Below are 25,943 nucleotides of genomic sequence, written 5' to 3' on the forward strand. Positions count from 1 at the left end.
ATGGAATGTACATGATGGCCATCAAAGCTTGTGAGAGAACAAACAGTCTTATTAAATTTTGTTCTTTTCAATTAAATAGTTTTCTCAAGTTTTCCCTTCTCATTGCATCTGTAGCGAATGAAACGCATGTGTAAGATTTTCACATACATACGCTCTCTATTTCTCCCAAAAAAATTCCGAAATTTAGACGAAAATTTGTGTGATCAATGGCACGAAGTGTTGTTTGCCACTCTGAATCGTTATTGAATCCGAAACGGACGTATTGCGCGCGTGAGAAATTTCACACGAAACGTATATTCCGCAAGGCGACCATACTCACCAAATTAATTAGGTTAGAAAATGAAAATCAAAAAATTCAAAATTTCCTACTGAAAAGTAAAAATTATTTTTGGAATGTGATTTTTTCTTCTTTGGATTAAGTGGAAATTGAAAATTAAAAAGAATGTTTAGAAAAATGGGCAGTTATTTTTAGATATTCATAACAAAAAATAAAAATAAATATTTAAAACGGATGTTGATTGTCTGTCTGTCGCCAAATCTATATGTGAAAAATGTGAAGAAGACGTTCCACTTTCGTAACCGATCTGTCATTGTTTGTGAAGTGTGTATACATTTGTGTGCGAAAAGAAAATACAATTGTTTTTTCAGACAAAATTAAATTAAAACAAAAATTCCATTTCAAATTATTATAACAAAGAAAAAAAAAAAAACTAAAGTGGCAAACTTTATCATTGAGTAGCTAAACAAAAAACGAGATGAAAATCAATTCAAATGGAATATTTGATTGTGTGTAAGATCCATTCAAGATAAATAATTAAAAATAAATACGAAATCACATTCAATTTTATATGAAACGAATGCTGCTCAAAGGAAATGATATTTAAAAATAGACAAAAATTTGAGAGCACCAAAAAATAAAAAAAAATAAGCAAACGAAAGATACAACATCAACACAACGAAGAAGCATCATCATCAACAGCAGCCAACCTCCTCAGCTTTAGCAGCAACAACATCCAAACAACAACAATTCTAACCAAACCTCGTCATTATTTTTGTTGCCTGCCGTTCGTGTTGCCACTTTGAGAGAAAATAAAATCTCGAAATAAAAATGATTTTAAAAAATCAAAAATATTTGTAAATAATTCGAAAAATATACATAATTGTAAAATAAAACAAAAATATATATACCATGATTTTTTAAAGTATATAAAATAATATTTTAAAAATAATTTTTATATAATCCAATAATTGCAATTTCCCTTTTCTGTTTGTTTTTGTCAGCAAATCAATAATAATTGATGTTGATGATTTGTATGTTAAGCTAGCTATCTGGTAGTAGTATATGCTTATAAGAAATCTGCTTGCAAGATATCTATTAAGGGATAACACACCATAGAGAATTAAAGATGCTGCTGCTACATTGGTTTCCTCCGATGTGTTTATCATCAATGTCTTCTGCTTTTTGTTGTTGTTGTTATTTTTTTCTTTCGTCATAATAACGACGAAATAAAAACCAACCAACCGACCGACCCGACCATAGAAGAAAGTGTTTACAGAAATGGCTAGAATATTTTTAGATGGGTTAATTTTAAAATATATTCTGTTTCTCCCATTTTTTTCTTTATTTGGAATTTTTCTTCATTTTGTGTACTTATTTCATTTTGTATTTTTGAATACTAGATTGAAAGAAGAAATGCATGCAGGCATGGATATGCAGTAATATTATAATATAAACATTTGTAGTGACTCAGAAAATAATGAAAATTTTTATACCCCCTTTCACTCACCATATGATGGAGCGGGGATATATCGACCATTTATCAATAACCTATCGAAAGGGATTAGCGTATAGCCTATATGTATATGCTGGAGCTATTTTATGAATTTGTATGGTATTAGTATACCGTTCGGTAAATCTGCCCCGTCTGTTCATTCATTATAATTATAATGTCGAAGTGCGAAGAATGTACTGGTGTCTATATGTTTAGTAAAACATTTTAATGCTATATGGCGCAAAACAGTCCCCATAATAAACTACAGAAAATCCGGTTATTTTTTATACCCGATTTTGCCATGTCCGCCCGTCCATCCGTCCGTGCGTTGTCCGTCTGTCTGGCTGGTGCGCACGATAACTCTCGAAGGGAATAAATTTTGCACATCTTAATATTTCTTTCAAACTTATTTTAAGTTCGAAGATGGGGATCGGTCCACTCCTTCTGGTACCTCCACCACAAAATGGTCTAAATTGTGTTAAAAATTAACGAAACTTTGTAGAACCTATTATCTTTACCAAGCCTAGATCAAGTTTGAAGATGGGACAAATTGGTCCACCCTTTCTGGTACCTTCCTCACAGAGTGTCAAAATTTTCAATGCCTGTTTCGAACCAAACTTTGCACAACTCATTGTCTTTACAAAGTCTAGATTAAATCCGAAAATGGGACTTTTTGGTCCACTCCTTCTGGTACCTCCCCCACAAATGGTCAAAATTTTCAATATTTGTAAATCCAATATCAGGCGAATGGAATGCCCGATGTGAACCAAACTTTACACAACTCATTATCATTATAAAGTCTAGATTAAGTCCGAAGATGGGACTTTTTGTTCCACTCCCTCTGATACCTCCCCAATAAATGGTCAAAATTTTCAATATTAGTAAATCCAATATCAGCGAATGGAATGTCTGATTTGAACCAAACTTTGCACAACCCATTATCTTTACCAAGAATAGATCAAGTTTGAAGATGGGAGCCATTGATCCACTCCTTCTGGTACCTCCCCCACAAATGGTCAAAATTTTCAATATTTGTAAATCCAATATCAGGCGAATAGAATCCCCGATATGTTTTGGTCCACTCCTTTTGGTACCTCCCCACGAATGGTCAAAATTTTCAATATTTATAAATGCAATATCAGGCGAATAGAATGTCATATTTCAACCAAACCTTGCAAAACCTATTATCTTTACCAACCCTATATCAAATCCGAAGATGGTACCCAGTAGTCCACTCCATCCGGTACCTCCCACACAAATGGTCAATACTTTGATAAAAACATATTTCTTATATAAAGCTATTAATAATATCTGTGTGTAATTCCGAAGACCTCCACAAACCATAGGCTGGGGGTATATATCTGTCGGCAACACCGACTGACACTATTTTATTTGTTCATATGATAAAAACATCCATTTAACGACTTAGCCACGAGTCAAGTCCATTTTAAAAAGTGGTAATAATTTCGAATTTCGGATTCCCAGAGAATAAAGGTGTCCTTTAATTTTCAATATAGGCCCATAGTCCTTGCTATGTAACACTACTGCCCCATTTTAGGCATTTACAATTTTTTTTTTTGGTTACCCCGCAACCCCTACACACATTTTCAACCTAATTTCTCAATATAAGTTTTAACAAAATTTTGGGTTTTCAAAGAAAAAAACACTCGAGAGAATATTTTCAATTTGACCCAGCGTTCGACAAAGCCCAACCTATATAACAGTCATTTCGGACATTTAATTTGTTTGCGAATGAAATTGTCCTAAACGCAGTGGTTGTAATTCCAGATTTAGGTTTATTAAAGGTCCACATTTTAGGTGTATTAAAGGTCCTATATATACTTAAAATTTCGGGTCATTGTAGATTAAAGAACTTCACAGATTTTTTTGATAGTTTTCATCCTATTCAAAACTATTTTAACGAGCTAAACTATTCAAAGTTCGCCAAATGGCCTCTATTGACTACTCCTTAACACTAATTTTACTAAAGATATGAAAAATTTACAAATTTCTCTAAAAAATGGCATACAAATAGCAACAGGTTTTGCCCAGATGATGAACAACGATCATAAGACCAGAATCAGAACATTCGCATCATCTACATATGCCACCACTTTAGTTATCAGTTTATATCATTTTGCTTTCCTTATGCTATAGTCGACGCGGTTTAAAAAAAAAATATTATTTTTTTTTTAATTTTAAGAACCTAGGCTAAATAAATGGGCGATTCCAAAAACTTCTTTACATAGACTACTACTTTTTAGAAAAATTCTAAGCAATTTAATGCCATCTGAGGGCCGATATTCAAAACGATACTGCCGTCAACTGTTGCTGTCCAATGACTCCTTGCATTGTTTGGAATATTTTTTACTTCGGAGGCTTTGATATTATGGAATGAATTTTATAAATTGTAATAAAATATAAACTATTTGTACAGCGCGGTATACATCTGCCTAGCGAAGAAATTCCAAACAAAAAAATATATATATATATTTTTGTTTTCGAATTTCTATAGAGAACATATTTTCTTCTTGCAAGTCGTGACGTTGTTGTTATTGACGTTGCATTTTTGTGGATTACTTTTTCATCGAATTTTCTCCCAGTCACTTCACGCTCAGTTTTCTTTAATTTTATTTCGGTTGTTGTGCCTACAGACATCACGATGTTTTTTTCTTTGCTTTTTTGGTTTTTTTTTATTTTATATTTCTTAATTCAATTGATTGGCTTTTTGCCAAATTTTGAATATTTTGTTCATAGTAATTGAGTGTAGCAATACTTTCTTCCTGTTCATAATAGCATCCCATGTCCTACACTTGTTATTACTTATTGAATATATATACATACATATATACAACGTGGGCAAAAATATGATGGCTGATGGTGGGTGGTGGGAGAAAACATGAAGATAGACGATGAGAAGATGCCACAGTTGCGGCTACTGTCTTGCCTTAGCCGTCATCATCATTGCACATTTTCAAGAATTTATTGTTTGCAACAAAATTTTTTTTTTCTTGTTTTTCACATGCCTTTTCTGCTTCTTTTTCCTCTGCATGATGTGCTCTACTATTTGGCCTGAAAATGCTAATGAATAAAGCCGGCAATAAACAAAAAAATCTTAAGCAAAAACAAATGTAAATATGTCCTCTTTTGTCGATTAAAATTGTAAATATAATCGATATAGAAGATGTTGTTGTAGTCGGTTATACGCAAATGATTTTGGCGTAGTTGTATACTGACATCCGCACTTTTAATTTTAATTTTGTAACAGAAAAAATATTTGCCTTTTTATTTTGTTGCTTTATTAAGATTTTTTGGTTTTGTCAATTGGCAATATAAATAAAATTATTAATTGATAAACGCTTCATTTGCGAAGACGGGATTAAAAAAATACACACTACATTGTATAAATAATTATTTTATATTAGTATTTATTACATATTTTCAAGACGATGGAAGGTTAAACAAATCCACATAGAAAATAATTGACCTGAGCTATTCCGTATGTGTTTATATGGAAAAAATAGACATGACCTCTTTCGAATTTGTTTCTTTTGAAAAAGATAAACTTGAAGTTTTTTAGATTTTTTATTGGAAATAAGATTGGCAAGAGGTCCCTTAAGTTTTATACACTACACAACTATGTTGTCAGGGTATTATAGCTTTGTGCAGCCCCAAGAGATTGTAACGCCGCGAAATATTGGTCCTAGACTCACCTTTAAGTATACCGATCGTCATATCTCGACTAGCCGAGTCGATCTAGACATGTGTGTCCGTCCGTCTGTCCATTATAATTTGTAAACACGATACAGGCCACAGTTATGGACCAATCTTCACGATATTTTGTGTGTAGGATGGGTTCTGCCCAATGAAGTCCCTTATTGTTTTTGGTAAAGATCGAATAATATTTAAGGGATGAAATGGACCAAAAACATTATTTTTGTTGGATTTTCTGGTCGCTGCAGAGGCCTCAATTATGGCCCAAACATCGCGAATTTTTACATGCCTGTTATGATAATGAAATGTCAATATTAAGCGGGTCAAATGGTCCCCGACTTTTGTGTGAAAAATCACAAAATTTGTATTCTATTGCGCATATATTTACCCCTGAAGGCCATAGACCCGAGAAGTTGTTAGTATATACAAGAGGAATGGTTGATCTTTAAATTGATACCAATTATATTGTCGTATGTACTCGGATGTGGGAGATACAATTAAATATTTAACGATGCTTACTTATTCATATATTATTTAGTAACCCATTACCGCACTAGAGGGCGGAAATATAGCGCTGATCTCTTTGAAATTGTCCATGAGGTTCCAGGTATATAATTTTCGTTGATGATCAGATAACAATATTGGGATGAAGTGGACCGAAAATTTATTTTTTTGTGTTTTTTCGAGTCTATCTATAGGCTACAAGCCGAACAACGCAATATTGAATATTTTCCAAGCTCAGAATATTGGACCACAGGAAGTTAGATTTTCGTGGAAGTTGTGTAGGGTATTATATGGTCGGCCCCGTGCGACTATACTGTCCGACTATACTGCTTCTTCAAATTCCAAAAAAAAAAAAATGTTATAGAAAAATATCTCATAACATCGTAATTACAACCAATACCAATGTATCCCTGTTAGAAAATTCAAATGGTATCGAAGATTAAGTGTTACTGGGCTATTACCACCCTCCACCATTACAAAGGCCGCTAATTCGAATTCCTAAAATTTGTGTCCCATGTCTCAATCAGATCTTATATCAGATGCTGATTTAGCTATAGATGCCTCTACCAGCTCCTCAGAAACAAAACCATTGTAATGTAGTGGAGATACTACAGACAGCAATAAAAATAAAAAATAGTACTAATATCATCTTCCAATTCTGACATAAGACATGCTATTTTTTATAGAAAACATTAAATGAAAAATCGAGCTCGGTGCTATTCCGATTATTATCTACATAAAATACCTTAGATTTTATAGAAAAAAATTACGAGATTCTCTTAATATTCTCTATAAAATAAATTGATTCCTGGTCTCGGAGTAGTCTTGAGATCTCAGATTTTTTTACAGAAAAATTAATATAACGTCTATGTAATTTACTAATCCACAACATATTGCATTCTAATATAAATGCATTCACTATTATTTTACTTTTTTATAATTTTTTCTACAATATAATAATAAAAATCAACTTGCATTGTTTGCAGTTTTTTTTTATAACTAACAGCTGCCACTAATTCATAATTTATTTCTTTAATATATATAAATATCTACAAATAAACAAATATTCATTTCTCCACAATAATATTGAATTCATTCAATTCTATTCTCTTTCATTGCAGAGTATTCGGATTAGAACGATATGGTCCAATTTGACCAGGATAAATCGACACAATGTGCCGTTTATGATCAAACACCAGATTCAGAGCAAAAAAAGATCAATATTGTTGTACGTCCCGCCCATACTGTTGCAAAAGTGATTAGCGATATTAAAACACAATATCGTTACGATAGTTTTGAACTAGTCCTACAACCGATAGCAGCCGATAAAGATTTGGTAAATTTGCAAAAAAACACCTATCTCTAGAAAATCACAACACTAATATTTCCTTCAATTTGTTTTAGGTTTATTTAAATGACCGTAAAACGGAATTAATTTATGAGGTGGAAGGTTTTGAACCAAATGAAAAAAATAATCTAATACTCATACCCCAAGGTAAATGGAATGGTGATATCAAGGAACGTTATGAACTTGGAAAAACCATAAAAAAGCCCTTGACAAATGGTATTTGTAAACAAACAAAAAAGAGTTCGCCATCAAAAACTGTGGTCAAAGAACAAAAACAACAAGAAGAAGAACAACAACAACAAGATTCTGTAGACACAGTAGATTTTGTTAGAACTACAACAACATCAAGTGAAATATCTTCCCACATTGAAGAACAAACAAATTACACAATTGGCAAACAACAACGCCAACAAAGTTTAGAATCAAAAATAACAACTACAATATTACCAAATTCTGAAAGCACAACATTGTCAAGGGAAACTTCTGCTCACATAGAGGAAGAACAGGTGAATTATAAAATTGCCAAACAACAAACACTGGAATCGGAGACTATCAATACTCCATTGGTCAATTCTGAAAGGGTAACAGAAAAACAAACAATAAGGGAGGAACTTACTCTAAACACCTCAATTCCAAACACCAACACCACAACAACAACATCTAATGAAACACAAATCACAACAAATTCTCCCGTAATATCCGAAGAAGTTATACGTTTCAGTAACACCAGCATAACAACATCAATAATTCAAGAATCCTCGGAGGAAAGCTATAAATCGATTGAAGAAAAAACAACAACCATTGAAATGTCGACGGATTGTGGTAAGCCCTTGGCAGGGGCGGAACTAACAACGGAAACAGTTACAGTTGCTGCTCCTAAAGTTCTCAAAAAAAGTTCACCATCAAAAACTAAAAAATCTACTGAAACCACAGAGGATGGTGGTGCCACTACCACAGTTGTTGTGGTTAAGAAAACAACGAAAGTTAAAAAATCCGAAGAAACGAATGGAGATGGAACAACAACAAAAACTACGGTTAAAAAGAAGTCACCATCAAAATCAAAGGCAGCGTTGGCAGAAGCTGGTGCCACGGGGACAACGGTTGTTAAAAAGATAATCAAGGTCAAAAAGACAAGTTCACCAACAAAAACCAGCAAAACAAATACTACGGAATCGACATCTGAATCGACTACCACAACAACAACAACGACTTCATCTACTACACCCACAACTGAGGAGTCGCAAGTAGTAACAACAACGGTACCAAAGCCACCTCCCATACCACCACCACCGCCTCCACCAGCCACACCATTATCCCCAGCCCAAACGGTTCCTGTCAAAACCAAAACCGTTATAAAGAAAAAGATTGTGAAAAAAGTCAATGCCATCGAACGCAAGGAAAATGTCGAACAAGATAATACGGTCAGTACAACCGATAGCAAAGAATCCCCAGCTGAAAACTCAAATGGCGCCGAAGATCACGACACTGGGCTATCACCACCCTCGTCAATGACCACCGTTACAAATGCCACTAATTCGGATTCATTAAATTTGAGTCCCATGTCTGAACCAGATCCCTTATCCGATGATGATTTAGCTTTAGGTGCCTCAGCCAGTCCCACAGAAACCGAACCAATGCAATGTAGTGGTGATCTGTCATTGGATGCTACAGCCACTGCGGGGTCCACATCAAATTACAAAATGAATTTCAACAATGACAGTGCGGCTGTGCCATTTAAATTACGACCACCCATGGAGGCATTTACTGCCATTGCACCGCCCACCAATAATGGCTATGTTGGTTTGGTAAATCAAGCGATGACGTGTTATTTAAATTCACTGTTGCAAGCTCTGTACATGACCCCGGAATTTCGTAATGCTTTATATCGCTGGGAGTTCGATAATGACAATGAGGCCAGTAATATACCCTATCAATTGCAAAAATTGTTTCTAAATTTACAAGTAAGTATTGAAGAAATATTTGTGTAAAATTTCAGTTGCCTTAATTGTTGGTGATTTTTAAAAATGGAGAATCTTCTGAAAGTACAAATAAAAATAGTCAACTCCAAGTTATCAAAATGATTATCCTATGTCTGTAAACGAAATTCTAATTTAACATATCCCTTTTACTCTCCTTTTATTTATTTTCTGCTAGACATCGAAAAAATCTGCAGTGGAGACAAATGATTTGACCCACAGCTTCGGTTGGACTTCATCCGATGCCTGGCAACAACATGACATACAAGAATTATGCCGTGTCATGTTCGATGCATTGGAACATCGTTTCAAAAATACCAAACAAGCCAATCTTATTTCAAATTTATATGAGGGCAAAATGATTGACTACGTCAAGTGTCTCGAATGTAATACGGAAAAGACGCGAGCCGACACCTTTTTGGATATTCCACTGCCCGTAAAGCCATTTGGTAGTCAAGTGGCCTATGGCAGTATTGAAGAGGCCTTAAGTGCTTTTGTCCAGCCCGAAACATTGGATGGCAATAATCAATATTTCTGTGAGAAGTGTAACAAGAAATGTGATGCCCACAAGGGTTTGAAATTTAAAAATTTCCCCTATATTTTGACTTTGCATTTGAAACGTTTTGATTTTGATTATACAACCATGTTTCGCATTAAACTAAATGACAAGTAAGTGACGCAAAACTTAGTAGTACAAATATTGGACATTAATTTGTTGTTGTTTTTTTTTATCCTATTTCCAACAGAGTTACTTTCCCGCAAATTTTAAATCTCAATGGTTTTATTGAGTCCACGAATGAAACAACGCCAACGACCGAAGCTGCCACACCTAATTCAAATGGTGTCGATGATTGTAGCACCACAGACAGTGGCTCAGCCATGGACATGGAAGATAATTGGAGTAGCGGTGTGGTGACCACGGCCAGTTCAATAACCCAAAACGAAACGGATATCAATGAAGACGATTTGGATGATGGCATCGATATGCACTCCAATACGGAAAATAATCGTAATCGTGTCAATAGCGAGCAAAATATTAAACAGCATTTGAGTGGACCATTTACCTATGAATTATTTGCGATAATGATACATTCGGGTAGTGCATCGGGTGGTCATTATTATGCATACATTAAGGAATTTGACAATAATGAATGGTATTGTTTTAATGATCAAACTGTATCACCGGTAAGTAATTCCATTTAATATTGGAGATCATATGTAAAATAATAATTAATAGATTATGATGTAAAATTTTTGAAAATCTTTAAATGTAGTTGCTTTAGCTTATTTAAAATGTAATGAAAATGTCGAAATCTGCACTTTTAAAATCTTGTGAAGAAAATAGTGTTCCAAACGGTCGAATGCGATATAAAATTTTATAGGTTACAAAATTTTCGTGAAAGATATTACTAGCATAATTCAATGTTGTTTGTTCTCTTAGAAAAAATAAATATTTACTATTCCAACTTATACAAATAGGTATTCTTTCTTATTTCCCCACCTAACAGATTACCCAAGAAGATATACAAAAATCATTTGGTGGTGGCATTGGTAAAGCCTATTATTCCAGTGTGTACAGCTCAAGTACCAATGCGTACATGTTAATGTATCGACAAATCGATGAGAAACGCAATGAAAAATCTATGAAAGCCGATGAATTCCCCGAACACATTAAAAAACACTTGGAAAAGCTAAAGGAGGAGGAAGAAAATCGTGTTACACGCGGCAGCTATCGCCATCGTCCCATCACCGATCTGCCATTAAATGAACAAATCAAACCCCGCGTCTATTTCTATAATCCACAATTGAAAAAATTGAAAATGACCCGCGTTTATGCTTCACAAAATCTCGACCTAAATGCTGTCCTAGAATCGGCCTATAGCATGTTGTCGGTGCAAGATTTTGCACCCAAAACTCATTGTCGTCTTGTCGGCTATGATCCACCGGCAGAGAAAATTATACGTTCCTTTGAGAATGATAAGAACCTGTCGCTGACCGAGATTCGGGCAAATAGTGAAGATCCAGTGGAATTCCTATTGGAATATCGTACCGGTGATCAGCAGTTTGAAATTTATGAACCGGGTGGTACGACATGGTACGTTTTTGTTGTCAAATTGAATACCATGGAAATGGATGGTCCCTTCTTTGTGTACTCAAATACATTTGAGAATAACGAGGTGCTGCGACATTCAATAGCGGTGCGTTTAAATCTTAAAGAGGAGGAAATAATGGTGGCCACCACCCAACGTTACAAGAAGGCATTTGTTAGCTGTGACATTGCACCCTCAAAGGAAGCCCAACAGCGCTTGGAAGACCTGGCCCGTTCGCAATTCAAAGATGTTACCTATATGTATGTAAATGTGCCGAATACAGATCCCTCAAATTTGGAAATTGTTGGTATACCAACAGAAGAGTTGGTGGCCGAAGAAATCCCGTCCAATGGCATTGATTGCAGCAATAAGCTGTCGAATGGTTTCCATCACGAATCCAATTCCGAGGACAGCAGTTTAAGTGATGGTGATCGCACCCTAGTCGAAAATTTACATCAACGTAGTAGCAGTAGTGTCGGTGGTGGTGGTGCTGCCGCTGTGACTGGCACATCTACCAGTCTTGGTGGCGGAGGCGATAGTCAAATATCTAGTACTAGTCACTCTCCTCAACTATCAAGTCCCGAAGATGAAAACAATCACGAGTCGCTTAATCGCATCAATGCCTACTACAATAGCTTTTCACACAGTGGCGGTGACAATTGTGATGCAGATGCTCCATCAGCAGCATCACAACCATCACGATTTTTCCATGCCATTAAATTGGATGTTTTGGACACGGTGACCGTTTCCACCAAACATCAGTATTCCGATTCAACAGATGGTGCTGATGAGACGGCACGTAAACCCGTTGTCTCCTACAAGATTTTGGTAGATTCACACATGAAGTTAAGCAAATTTAAAGAACATCTAGCCCATTTAATTAAAGTTCCAGAAAACTATTTTGAGATCAATCGAAAACACGACAAGAGTTTGAAAAGTCTTATGAATCAATCGCTGGTCTATTTCAGTGAGGGTGAAACCTTGTCTGTGGAATTGGGCAAAGAATTGCAGGAGGGTGAACACAAAGCCAAAATCTATTTTATGCGTCTGTCCGATCTGACCAATGATACAGCCCGACTGCCATGTGTATGTGAATGGATATACACGGACTCAATGAAAGTGCCGGCAGCCAAGGCGGCACTGATAAACAAATTGCAACGCATTGATCCCGTCAAATACAAGACATTAAATATGAGCAATTGTCGTTTGTGGCTAAAGGGTGGACGTAGTCCCATAAATATATTTTCCGATGATGATACGATCGGCTGTGAAATAAGGTCATCCTCAGCGATTGAAGTAAGTTTTAGTAACATACAATGAAATTATTTTTTATAATTAAATAAAATGGTTTTTATAGTTTTTCGTACAAGAATGCGAGGATGGCGTCCAACCACAGGTTTCTAATACCAGTCTAACGATATTTGTACGTCATTGGCATCCGGATACCTTGAAATTAGATAAATTCCAAGAAATTACTTTAGAGAGTAAGTACACGGTGTTTGTTAGTTTGAAAATTCAAATTAAAATTACCATAAATTTTATGTTTTATTTGTTTTTCTTACAGAGGACAGTGAAATACGCAGTGCTTTATCCAAACTTTCAAATATACCTGCAGATAATATTGCATACACAAAGGTAAGATTTGAATTTAGAGACTCAGTGTTATGATTAATGAATATATTGGAGATTTTTTTAACTATATTTCTCCTCCAATATTAGGCATGTATATTTCAAAAAGTGTGTTTATGTAAAATATTTGGCAAGGACTTTTCAAGAACTTTTTGAATGATAATAATTCTTAAGGATTTTTTTATATAAAAATATGTTTAAATAAAATATTAGGCGTGGATGTTTTAAAAAATATATGTTTGAAAGAAAAATCTTATGCGTGGACTTTGTAACAAAAAAATATTTTTGAATGAAAAGTTAGGCGTTTGTTTTGTAAAAAAATGAATAAAAAACTTCGGAATAAGACATCAACTGCGCCAAGATTTTATGGGTTACCCAAAATTCACAAGGATGGTACCCCTTTGAGACCTATATGCTCCACAATTAACTCCCCAGCTATCGATCTTTGTAAATATATGGTCAACATATTGAAGAACCTGACAAAGAATTCGCAATATAACGTAAAAGACGCAAAAGATTTTAAAACAAGAATTGAGCACATAAAGATCAACCCCGACGAAATCTTAATTTCATTTGACGTTGTATCACTTTTCCCTAGCATACCAGTAAATTTTGCTCTCAACACCATAGAAGATAAGTGGGATACAATTAAAACATATACATCTATGACAAAAGAATTGTTCATGGAAATTCTGACGCTATGTATAAAGGACACAAGATATTTCATATATGACGACAAAATATTTAAACAAAATAAAGGTATGCCTATGGGCTCTCCAGCCTCCCCTGTCATAGCTGACATAGTTATGGAGAAATTGCTGGACTCATCAATTCAGAGAATGTACACAAAACCAAAGATTTTGACCAAATATGTGGACGACATTTTTACAGTCATGAAAAAAGACGAAATAAAGGATAATTTGGACATCTTGAACTCATTCAACTCTCAAATACAATTTACTATGGAACTTGAAAGCAACAACCAATTGCCATACCTGGATTCACTAGTGATACGAAAAGGACCCCATCTCAAACTTGACTGGTACCAGAAACCTACAGCGTCGGGACGACTGATTAACTTTACATCTAGACATCCGAGAAGAACAATAATCAACACTGCATCCAATTTCATAAATAGGGTTTTAGACATAAGCCATCCAGACTATCACAACAAAAACATTAATATAATTAAGAAGATCCTGAAGAAAAATGATTTTCCGGACAAAACTATTGACAATCTCATGATACGAGCAAGAAAAGAAAATACAAAGAAAACAAGCGACAACAGCGAGAAAATTTACAAAACTATGACATATACACGTGGGTTTTCAGAAAGATTAAAACATTCTAACATTTACGACAACACAAAATTTGAGCTGGCATTTAAAACTACAAACACGCTGAATAATCTTTTCAGCAAATTAAAAAGTAAAATACAAGACGAGGAGAAATCCAACGTAGTATACCGCATTAAATGTAAGGGAGACAAGTCCAACGTATGCCAAAAGGTATATGTTGGCACTACTAAGACAAAATTAAAGACAAGAATATCCGCACATAAATCGGATCAAAAAGCTCTGTACAAACCCATAGAGCAAAAAACAGCCCTTGCAGCACACTGCACAAAAACAGGACATACCCCAGATTTTAATGACATAAAAATTCTAACTCAAGAAAGTAATTATCAAAAAAGGTTTACTCTTGAGATGTTGCACATAATCAACACTCCACTTGACACTCGACTCAATTATAAAACCGACACAGACAACTGCGCTCAAATCTATAGACACACAGTAAACAAATACAAATCTGGTAGACTTTAGTTGAAGTAAGAACGTTGACTTAAAGACAACATAACTTTCTTCAAGTAAGTTTATTTACATATTGTTATTGTTGTTTCAAAATCTGTTAAAATATATGTAATTGTAGTTCCCTGAGGATGATTGGAGAATCCAATCGAAATATTGGAAACAATAAACATTAAAAATCAAAATTAGAAACGATTTTTACTTTTAAAAAGCCTACAGCCGAACTAATACAACAAAAATTAATTAAAATAAAAAATATTTCGGTGATTATTTATACTCTTTCGATTCGAGCTTAATGATTTAAGTTTTGCAATAAAAAGGAAAGAATAACGTACGTACCCACCATCCGTTGGTTAAGTGGCTCATCAGGCATATTGGGCTATGTGGCTTTACAAAGGTCGTATGTTGATAACTTGTATTTATTTCGGCCTAATGCGAAACTTGCATATGCGAATTAAATTCAAATTTGTCAAGGTTCGACATTTGTCTTCATTATTTTCAAAGGAGATTTTTGTTGCGATGGATAATTAATCCACTACAATTGCTTTGCGCAACCGTTTTGGAAGTGTATTAATGGCTCAGAACGTTAAGTGGCCTGGCAACATTTGTTTTGCTCTGAGGACTGAAGTTCGAGCCAAGCTCAGCCGAATTAATTTTTGTTATTTGAATTTTGCCTTATAATGGCAGTAATAATTTGAAAGTAATTTTTAAGTGATTATACTCTTTCGATTTTTTTAATATATTTCAATTAATTTATTAGACTTGGAATTTGTTTGAAAATATATATTTTTACTTGTTTCCAGGTAAATGGACATTTTCCATACACAAATGTGTCTCTGCTCACCATCAACAGTGCAATGAGCTGGTTTGCCATACCAGCTACCTTGGAAAATTATCCATTATCCAGTACGGTTAGTGGTAATTTGTATTTCTACAAGTAAGTATTTTATTCAAAATTATAAATATTAAATGCCATTAAAAACAAATATCTGTTTTTTATTATTACAGAGATTCAACGGTTGAACCCAAGGAACTAACACCCGAAGAGCGAAGGGAAATGAATGCCAAGGAAAAAATACGATTGGATAATTTGGGATGTGTTTCATCGTCAACGTCACGCTATTCTCGTCGTCAGGAACGTGCTTTAAAAATTTACTTGGACAGTCCAACAACAACCGCCTCTCCACCCGTTGATGCCAACAGTTCAATGGCTGATGATATTTAATGGGTTTTTGCTCATTTGTTGCTCTGCCAAAAATGGGGGGAGAGCTACGCACACACACACAAAGGCCAGGAAAATGTAGCTTCTATACTCAGTGATGATGATAGACGTAACGTGTTTCTTTTCGGAAACGTTAAATATATTCTTCAGCTACACCTTCACTTTTCACACTCTTGTCACAAAGATAGTGGCCACCTAACAACAAGCCAACTAGCTAATGTCTTGCGTGATGTGAGATTATCTATCAACAACAACTACTAAAAAAGCAACCACAACTTTATATTAAATCAAGTGTTACTTATTACTACGTTACTTTTATATTAAACAAAAACACACAAACAAAGAACAACAACAGAAAAAGCCCTAAAAAACTTTGAAAAACAAAATTATTCTTTATATAGAACATCAGAGAAAAGGGCCCAGAGATAAAAAAATATGAATATTAAACACATGCTAATTCGAAAAAAACACAGCCGGTTATATAGCATCTAGATCTTTTTCTGCTCTAATATAAGAAAAGCAAAAACAAGTGTTTATTTTTTTCATTTTGTAGTCAGATTTCAAAGAATTATTATATTAAAAAAAACTATTGAGCGACATGTTTTTCTTAGGACAAATTATATATAAAAAAAGAAAAAAAAAACAATATCAAATTATATAAATAATGAAAGAAATGCAATTTGTTTTCTTTTTTGTTTGAATTTCTTGTTTTCGATTCATTATTTTGATTTATTTTTTTCCTTCATTCAGTGCCTAATGTTTTTTATACAAATGCACACACATATACACATATTAACAACAACAACACAAACAAACCACAGCAATACACACATCCTTACTCACACAAATCTCTATATTTTCTTCTTTTTCTTCTATAATATCATTAATGAGACTGTTTAAATAAGTAAACAACAACAAAAAATAATAAAAACAAATCTGTAATAAAATATCGAAACGAAAATCAACTTATCATTGTTTGAATGCTGCTTACCACCAAACTAAAAGCAAATTAATGCTTCTTCTTCTTTTAGTAGTCTTATAGGGTCATAACTATTCCGCTTTGTTTAACATATTGGTTATCATTAAAAATTGTTGGTAGCTTCTTAAAAAAATGTAACAGGAAGGGGTATTTTTAATGGCTTTACTAAACTAAAGGCGTGGATATGTTAAATGGATATATATCATAGGCTTGACCTTTTAAAGGCCCTAGTATCCATAGATTTTTAACGAATGTTTATAATATCTTTGTGGATTATAATTTGCTTGTTGAAAGTCACAAAGTCCAATTTGTTTAAGGACTATTTATAAGTGTCCTTTTGAAGGTGACCAGTTTTTATACGAATATTTTTAAAGAGCCTACTGGAAGCGTGCCTTTTTAAACGAAACGCGTTAACTAGTTAAACACGTTAACTGCCACTTCACCCGTATTCGGGTGACAGCTTGGACAAAAAGTAGTGAGTTTTCTGAGATTTACGCGGCAAAGATTACAACTGCTCGTGCAGAGTAATAACGTGGTAAATGAGGATCGTAATAGATATCGGGGTGAGAGTACCGAAAGAAATGTAAACAGACATGCGGTAGCAGAGCACGCATCTTACAGTGGCACGGGTGGCCTGACGAGGATTTTGTTGTAAACACGCGCGGCAGTCAACGTGTTAAAGACCTTGGTGTTTTGTTACCTACCTAGACCTATTTTGCTTTCAATTTTTAAGGAACCTGTTAAAGAAACGAACGAATATTTTAAGGGACTATTTAGGGCGTGGATTTTTCATTTATTTATTTTTTTGTTTGTCTTTGATATTTTTAAGGGTTTTTTGGTTTTCTTCAAAAATATTTACTTCTATTCTAAATTCAACCTATCGAGTCTTCATTTTTGATAAGAAAATTAAAATGAAAAATTAAACCAATATTTTTGTATAGAGTTTCGACTTAAATGCCGAATTTTTATTATTTGTAAATTACATTACATTTTTTACAACAAATATGAGCTGACTTGAATTTTGAATTTATAGTACACGATTTAAGTGCCTTAAGGGCTGCCTGACTATCGACATATAAAGTCACTGGCCTTACATTGTACGCAGTAAGTATTTTGGCTATTTCAGGGGCTTTCATGATTGCTAGGATTTCTGCGTGAAAAATTCTACAGAGATCGTTAAGTTTAATTCCTTGCAGTAGACACCTGCACTAGTGCCTTCCTCCATCTTCGATCCTGAATTGTCCATATTCTTCTGAATTTGTCCAATCACTTCATGTAAGGCAGTATCCCCAGATTTGCCTTCGATATAGACATGTTGGGATTTGCTAATCTTGTTCAAAGAGTTTGTATTCCTAATTTCAAGGCCTAGGTCTCGTAACCTTTCTAGTGTCTTGAGTAGAAAGCAAGAAATGCTAATCGGCCGATAGTCCTTAGGTTGCATGAGACTCGGCTTGCGGGATGAAGGCCACATTTACCGCTTTAAATAGACTATGTATGTACAATAAAATCAGACAAAACTAAAAATCCCTTTGTAGTCTGACCAACACACAAGATAATCTGGCCCAGGAGTTTGTAGGGCTGAAAGCTTTTTATTTCCTATACGAGTTGATAGCTTATCGCATCTTCTATCAGATTCTTCTCCTTCTTCATTCACACCATATTTCGGCGTGTATGTTGCATATAGTCATTTTTATATATACAGGAAGTGATTTCCAAGGTTACCGGTCATTCAAATGATGACTGTATTTTCTTGACAATCCTTCGGAGGAAAACATTGGTATTCCTAAAAAAAAAATAAATAAAAACAAAATCAATTATTAGAAAAAAATTAAGTTTTTTTAAATAAAAAAAATTTTTGTGTATTTTGTCTCAGCTCTCATAATCTTACAATCTTTGGATGTTGCCCAATATCTAGCTAAAAAATTACGCCAATTTGTTCTGCTTGGAATATGCAAAAAAAACGGAAGCAGTTTTTCTCTTTACACAGAAGAAAAAAAACTACTGTTGTTTCAGCTTTCTATTAGGCAAACTCTCCTCAAGCGCTGTTTTTTAATCATGGACAATTTTTTTTATAAAACCTAATGGGAAATTTGATACGTACTTTATTAATCCAGGAACTCGATGTGTCCAAATTCAATATTCTGAAAATTAAAAGAAAAAACAATTACTTTTTTAGTAAACAATCTTTTTTAAAGTAGCCAAATACAAATTAATTTCGTTATTTTGTCTCAGCTCTCATAATCTTACAATCTTCGGATGATGCCCAAAATCTAGTTAAAAATGACGCCAATTTGTTTCGCTTGAAATACGCGGAACAAAAGGAAGCAGTTATTCTCTTTACACAAAAGAGATAACCACTGTATTTTCAACCTTCAATTAGGCAAACTATCCTCAAGCGCTGTTTTTTAATCAGGGACAAAGTTGTGATATGTTATTGTGTTAGTTAAAGGAAATTTTATACGTACCTTAACGACCAAAATTCTATATAGAGCAAATCCTATATCCTGAAAATTAGAAAGAAATAAAAGAAATTATTAAAGACCGTGAGAAATTTTTAAAAGCTTGGTTGCAAATTATATTTCTTATTTTGTCTCAGCTCTCATAATCTTACAATCTTCGGATAATGCCAAATATCGTGCCAAAAAATACGCCAATTTGAACTCCAAGAAAAAAGGCGAGAACAAACGGAAGTTGTTTTTCTTTATACACCAAAGAAATAACCACTGTATTTTTAGCCTTCAATAAGGCAACAATCCTCAAGCGCTATTTTTTAATCAGTGACAAAATTGTCATACAACATCAAAGATCCATTTATACACACCTTTCACATCGGTATTAATAACGTGTGACCCCAATTCCAGAGGTGAAATTCCTTGGCCGCATTGAATCCAGGAACTATTGAACTGGGTCGAATTCCGATTATTTTCGCATTACATTATTGAAAAATTTTGTTTTCTGTAATAAAATTTAAAAAAAAAATCTACCATATCTTCTACTTATTTTTCTAATTTCTGTATCATTTTAAATGACAGTCTTTATAAAAACAAAACTTTTCTTAGTTTTCTTTAGTTGTTTAAAGATTTTTTTATTATTTAGTTTAGCGTTTCTCTTTTTTTAATTATTTTCAATAATTTTGGAAAAAACGAATTCATCAAACTCAATTAATAGACAATTTTTTGAAAATTATCTCATTATTTTTGTCATATCCTTCATGCGATATGATGTATATGTGTTAGGGATGGGGTGTTGTGTGGAGAATCTGTGAAACGCACATACAGCCTGTATGTGTTTTCCTCCTACATACAAATATTTTGTTTTTGTATTTTTCTTTGTTCTTATTTAGATTTCATTGTCCGCGTAATGAATTTATAATTCTATTTACTTGAATAAAATATATAAAAATTATAAAATATCTTTCGAATAAAGTAATAATAAAAAAATGTTGATAAAATACATAATTTTGAGGGGGGAGTTTTAAAATTGATTTGACTCAATTATTTTTGTGGGGTAGTTAACAATTTTAATAGATCCTCTATGAATGCGCTATTGTTGTAACGGGTTTCTTGTTTTCTTCTGTATGTAATACAATATGGAATATTCTCCTTAGGTTATAGGGCCTGTAGAACATGGAGAATACTTTTTTTTTGTTTTGGTAAATATTTTTCTTGTTGAATGTGTATTGATTGCTGAATTTTTTATTTTATTTTGGGGATTGAATGTTGATAGTTGTTTGATGTTCTCTAAAAGTTCACATTGCAAAAGGCAGTAGTAATACGACGATTTGAATCATTTCAGGCCTTGGTCTCTACGGCAGCTGGTGCGTTAGCGGCAGCATCTGTTCCAGCAGGGGCAGCTTTTTTCTTAGCATGGCCTTTACCCTTTTTAGTGGGTTGTAAGGGAGTGGCAACAAGTTCTTTAAGTTCGGGTTGCGCTATGCTATGTTCACTAACAAAGTTCTCTGTGGCAAAAGGTATACCAGTGACCAAGTTAACACCGTTGGGCATCAGCAAAACTGTGTGTTTGAACTGGGCCACATATTCGCCTGTAAAAAATGAGGGGAAGAATAGAAGGAATGTTTAGTAAGTGGGTTTTATATATTTGTTTACACCTATATAAACATTTATATATATTCTTGTATATAACTAGAAACTTCAATCGAACTCGAAAAATTGATTACCAATTCGACAGATTTCTTATTAGAAAATTTACTCTAGCAAGGTGTCTGGCCGCAAAGGCAATTGATTTGTGCACAAATACGGAATTAAGCCTCGCATATTAATGCCAGTAGTAAGTAAAACAAATAAAAATCAAAGTTATATTTAGATTGCTATTTTCAGATATCTTATAACTTATGTCCATTAAAATACTTTTTTATTTTTTGTTTTTGTTAAGAAACTTCAATTGAATTCGAATTGTGGAACCAATTCAATAGATTTCCCAGCAAAAATAATTATAAAATTATTTTCTATAGCAGGGTGTCTGGCCGCAAAGGCAATTGAAAGGGTGCACAAATACGGAATTAATCCCCGCAGATCTAAAAACTAATTTGAAATTCCAATACAAAAAGTGTACTTACTTGGCTTTTCGTACAAAACTTGGAAGGGTTCAATCATCTTGTGTGACATACATTCAACAACACCCATGCGTGCTTTGGTTTCCTCGTCGAAACCGCGAATATTGAAGGGCATGTTACCGTATTTCGTTTTAACCTAATTAAGGGAGAAGTTAAATAAAAAAAACGAAAACAACAATATGTTAATAAACAATAAAAAATAAAAGATAAAATCATATTTGTATGTTTGTTATGTCTCAGATCTCATAATCTTACAATCTCTGGGTTTCAGCCAATTGCACACCGAAAAAATACGCCACTTTGTTTGGGCCCATATCGAAGGCAAATAAACAAAGGGAAAAGATTTCAGTGTCCAAAACACAGAGGACAGAAACCTTTGTATTTCTTTTGGTATTTTATCGGCATCCTACCCTCAAGCGCTAGTTTTTAATCATTGACATAAGGATATTGGTATTTTTATTAATTTTTTTGTATTAGATTTTCTTACCTCAGCCAAAAGAGCACGAGATGTTTTCAATTTAAGCATATAGTTTTCATCGGTCTTCTTGTAAATTGACACCTTGGTATCCTTTTCCCGGCCGATACCTTCACCCGTGCTAACAATAACATCGATGGCATAAACTTCGTGGGTTTCAAAAGTGCACTTTTCATGTTCCTTGCGTTGAGCCTCGCTTGGATTTTGAATGATAGTCTTTTCACCATCGATTTTGAATTGTTTCAATTCATGACTGAGCATACCCTCAATGGGTTTGCACTTGTATGATTCACTGATTTGTTGTACGGCATCGGTAATGGCATAGTTCTATAGAAAAATAAAAGATAGGTAAAATCAAATATTGATTTGCATTGAGTATAATCTAAGGGGTTTGAGTGACACAACAATCAATGAACTAGCGATAAGATGAAGAAGGGATTCGAAATTTTAGAAATAATCAATATTATGCATGATACGGTATGTTAACAATAATACACTTCTTCATTGGTCATTGCTATTACCTATTTAGCTATATATTTGCATAAAACGTTTTCGGACCTATAAAACCTCATAGGTAATAATGGTAGCTAATGTGTATCCATTCGAAAGGAAGACATTTCGTTTTACACACCCTTTTGTCTTATTTCTTTCAAATTGCTTATTTTTTTTCTATGCAAGTGTTGAGATGTTTTCAATAGATGTTATAAATTAAAAACAATCCGTTGCTTGCAAATCTAAGCTATACTATCCATTTTGTTACATCAAGTAAATTTGTATCCATTTTTCAAAGCAACAATTTTCAGAAAATCGAAACAAGTTGCAGTATGCTATAACGGAAATAGTGTTGATCTATGCAAGTGTTGAGATGTTAACAAAGGTAGAGCAATTGTTAACAATCCGTTGCTTGCAAAAAGAGGAGCAGTTACAATGTGAACTAAGAAATGCACAATCAAATATTTGTTTCCATCTTTCAAAGTAACAATTTTATTAAATTTACAAAAAATGCTACAGTATGCAACAATGGAATAAATTTATTAATATATGCAAGTGTTGAGATGTTAACAATGGTAAGGCTATTGGTAACAATCCGTTGCTTGCAAAAAAAAATAACATTCCATATAAAATTATAATTAAATTATAGCCAACTTCATTGATGGCCTTTTTTAATGTAAAAAGGTCGTTTTAATATCAACAGGCTTTATTGTTGTATGCAAGTGTTGAGATGTTTCCAATGGTTTGTGTGATTGAAAACAATCCGTTGCTTGCAATTGTGGATGTGGAAAATGAAAAGAAAATAATATTGTTTCATTGTTCGAAATAAAAAAATCGCTATATCCCAGAGAGAACGAATCTTGAAAATATATATTTTTTGGGGATGAATATTTTAAATCGGGTAAACTATACCAAACTAGCATGTATAATCAACATCTATCTTTGATTTTGATTGATCTGATTTTCGAGCTACAGTGGGAAACGTATTTAATTATGACATTGCGACTAAAACGCTTCTCCAGTTTAAATCTACGTACAAACAACTAAACCGGTTCTAATTTTATATATAGCTCAAGAATTTTTTGTCCCATTAAACTATTTACAAAATATTCTATTCTATTAATTTTTAAAATTATAGTTTAAATAAACCCATAGCGGACGCAAAAATAGCCGAAATGTTATCAGATAAGCACGAAACGAAAAAAAAAATAAATAAAAATTTAAAAGTTGAATGCTATAGCATTCACGTCATTTTTCATCAATGTGAAAATGAATACTATAGGATTAAAGCCACGTCTGTGAATGTGTTAATAAAATGTATGTCGAAAAAAAATAAAATTTGTTTGTGTTTTGCCTTAAGGAAATCGGCGCATTTAAAAATATCCTAACGAAGACATATTCTTATTTCTAAAATGTGATATTATTTTCGCTAGAGTAATTAAATGCTGAACAGAAAGAAAACTCACAATTTAAAAAAAATAAATTAAGGTTATTTATATTAAACTTACATTATTTCCAGATTTAAGAAGCCTTAAGGCAGCTTGAACGGCCCAGTAGGCAGCCAAAGTAACATCAGCTTTACGTCCTGTAACTTTGTTTTCAGCCGAAGCTCCAACAATGACTGTATGAGCTGCAACAGCAATGAAGCCATCAATATGGGCACCCAAATCACTAAAAAATTTTATAAATAAAATATTAAAATGAGATTTATAATCAATCATTTATTCTTATTAAATTCAACTATTGATATTTTTTGATTTGATTTTAAAAAAGAATATTGGGCTTAATTTGATGCCCGATCGCGAATATTTTTTACAATATTATTATGTTCTTCTGCGGAAGTCCATGGAAAATATTAACTTAAATATTATGGGCTAGAGTTTGAAGCGGTTCGGATGGATATCTCTTTTAAAATTCTTTTCGTCAACTTAGACTTTGAAATATTGTTTAGAAACACAATATGGTTTTATTAAAAAAAAATATTTATATGTAAATTAAAACCCCCTAATTTACTAGTAGAAAAATTTACTTACATTTTGACAACATCACCATCCTTCAATTCATAATCGGGATCATTTTTGGACGGAGAAAAGTGGCATACACAATTATTAACAGAGAGGCAGGTGGGGAATGCAATACCTTTTTTCAGATCCTTTTCTTTTTTGTAGACCTAATAGTAAAATTCAAATAAGTACAATGTTTCATGTTGCAAAATATCAACAATACCTTGCTTGTTTCTTCGGTAAGAAGATTATCAGACTTTGTGCAAATATCTCTTACAGATGCACCGGCTACACAGAGATCAATGACAGCCTTTAATGTTCCTAAAGAAAACAAAAAAGATTTTCAAATTTTAATTACCAGTCAATAACCAGATTATCAGTTCATTAACAATAACTGCTATTGCGTGGCAGTGCAGTTTGCTATGGTAGGCAAACAAAGCACAACACAACAACCAAACCAAGCCACGTTAAATGAATGTACGTAGCATTTTATTTTCTCGAAATGCCGATAGTATCTCGCGCTAACAAAGAACAGCAATTGCTTACAATTTTAAGGGATAGAACATCCACAAAAATCCTGTTTAAATTTGAATTATTTTTTTTTTTTTAAAACGTTTGACCACACGCAAAGGCACCGACAGGGCAGGCTACAACACTACAACAACAGACCGCCTTATTACAATTATTAAGGTTATGTTTCATTTCATCTAACGGCAGAAGCGCCGCGTGGCTTTCGCTTTCACTACAGCACACAATGCGAAGACGACGTCGAAACATTTTTTTTTAGCATAAGCGTAATGTAATCGCAAAGAATCATGCAAGCACATTTAGCATCTTTGGCGCTGGTATGTATGACCATAGTTTTTGTTGGCCACCGCGGAACTTTTTTTCTTGGTTTTGATTAGCATTATCCTGGATATGTATTTGCCCTCACACGATTACTTACTGTTTACAATTTCGCCCGCCAATTTGTATTTGGTAACAACCAAATCCTCAGCAATGGTCTTCTCTTCTTTTTCAATTTCAGCCATCTTTCAGATTTTTTAATCACAAATATTCACAAAGGGTCTTGTTGCTGGTTAAAAAATTAAAATAACACAAATAATCTTTGCGTGCACCCAATACCAAATACACAGTTGCAGGGCTACCAACTGTAGAGCTGTGTCGTTCCGGAACGATTACTCGTTCTACCATCCACTGTAAGATGATAACTCGTTCACTGTGATATGATTACGGTTGGGATAGTTATTTAGATCGTTTGGTTCATTTAGTTCTCTGTGCTCAATCGAATCCTTTTTTTCGATATGTTTTGAATGTAAGCAGAATGGATTTGTTGCATTAGAATAGCCACATTATAT

At 33.7% G+C, this 25,943-nt stretch overlaps 2 protein-coding genes across 2 annotated transcripts; one reads left to right on the top strand and one right to left on the bottom strand.

Moving 5' to 3' along the window:
- Positions 1–224: 224 nt before the first annotated feature.
- LOC133334832 (ubiquitin carboxyl-terminal hydrolase 47) lies at positions 225–16,066 on the top strand. Its single transcript, XM_061543147.1, has 11 exons — positions 225–331; positions 7,112–7,326; positions 7,395–9,299; positions 9,493–9,983; positions 10,061–10,499; positions 10,823–11,888; positions 11,937–12,700; positions 12,762–12,888; positions 12,969–13,039; positions 15,645–15,778; positions 15,850–16,066. The coding sequence occupies exons 2-11, from the start codon at positions 7,132–7,134 to the stop codon at positions 16,064–16,066; spliced, it is 5,409 nt and encodes a 1,802-aa protein (XP_061399131.1). The 5' UTR covers positions 225–331; positions 7,112–7,131.
- Positions 16,067–20,792: 4,726 nt separating this feature from the next.
- Positions 20,793–25,619, bottom strand: LOC133334835 (proliferation-associated protein 2G4). The gene is made up of 7 exons (XM_061543150.1): positions 25,532–25,619; positions 24,809–24,906; positions 24,616–24,752; positions 24,091–24,253; positions 22,103–22,417; positions 21,619–21,751; positions 20,793–21,084 (listed from the first exon to the last, which is right to left on the bottom strand). Exons 1-7 carry the CDS (start codon positions 25,614–25,616, stop codon positions 20,834–20,836), a joined length of 1,182 nt encoding a protein of 393 aa, XP_061399134.1. The 5' UTR covers positions 25,617–25,619; the 3' UTR covers positions 20,793–20,833.
- Between the last annotated feature and the right edge of the window lie 324 nt (positions 25,620–25,943).

This window comes from Musca vetustissima, unplaced genomic scaffold, assembly GCF_032173495.1.
Source record: "Musca vetustissima isolate MV318-11 ecotype Yass unplaced genomic scaffold, APGP_CSIRO_Mvet_v1 utg57879, whole genome shotgun sequence".
Classification (NCBI taxonomy): domain Eukaryota; kingdom Metazoa; phylum Arthropoda; class Insecta; order Diptera; family Muscidae; genus Musca; species Musca vetustissima.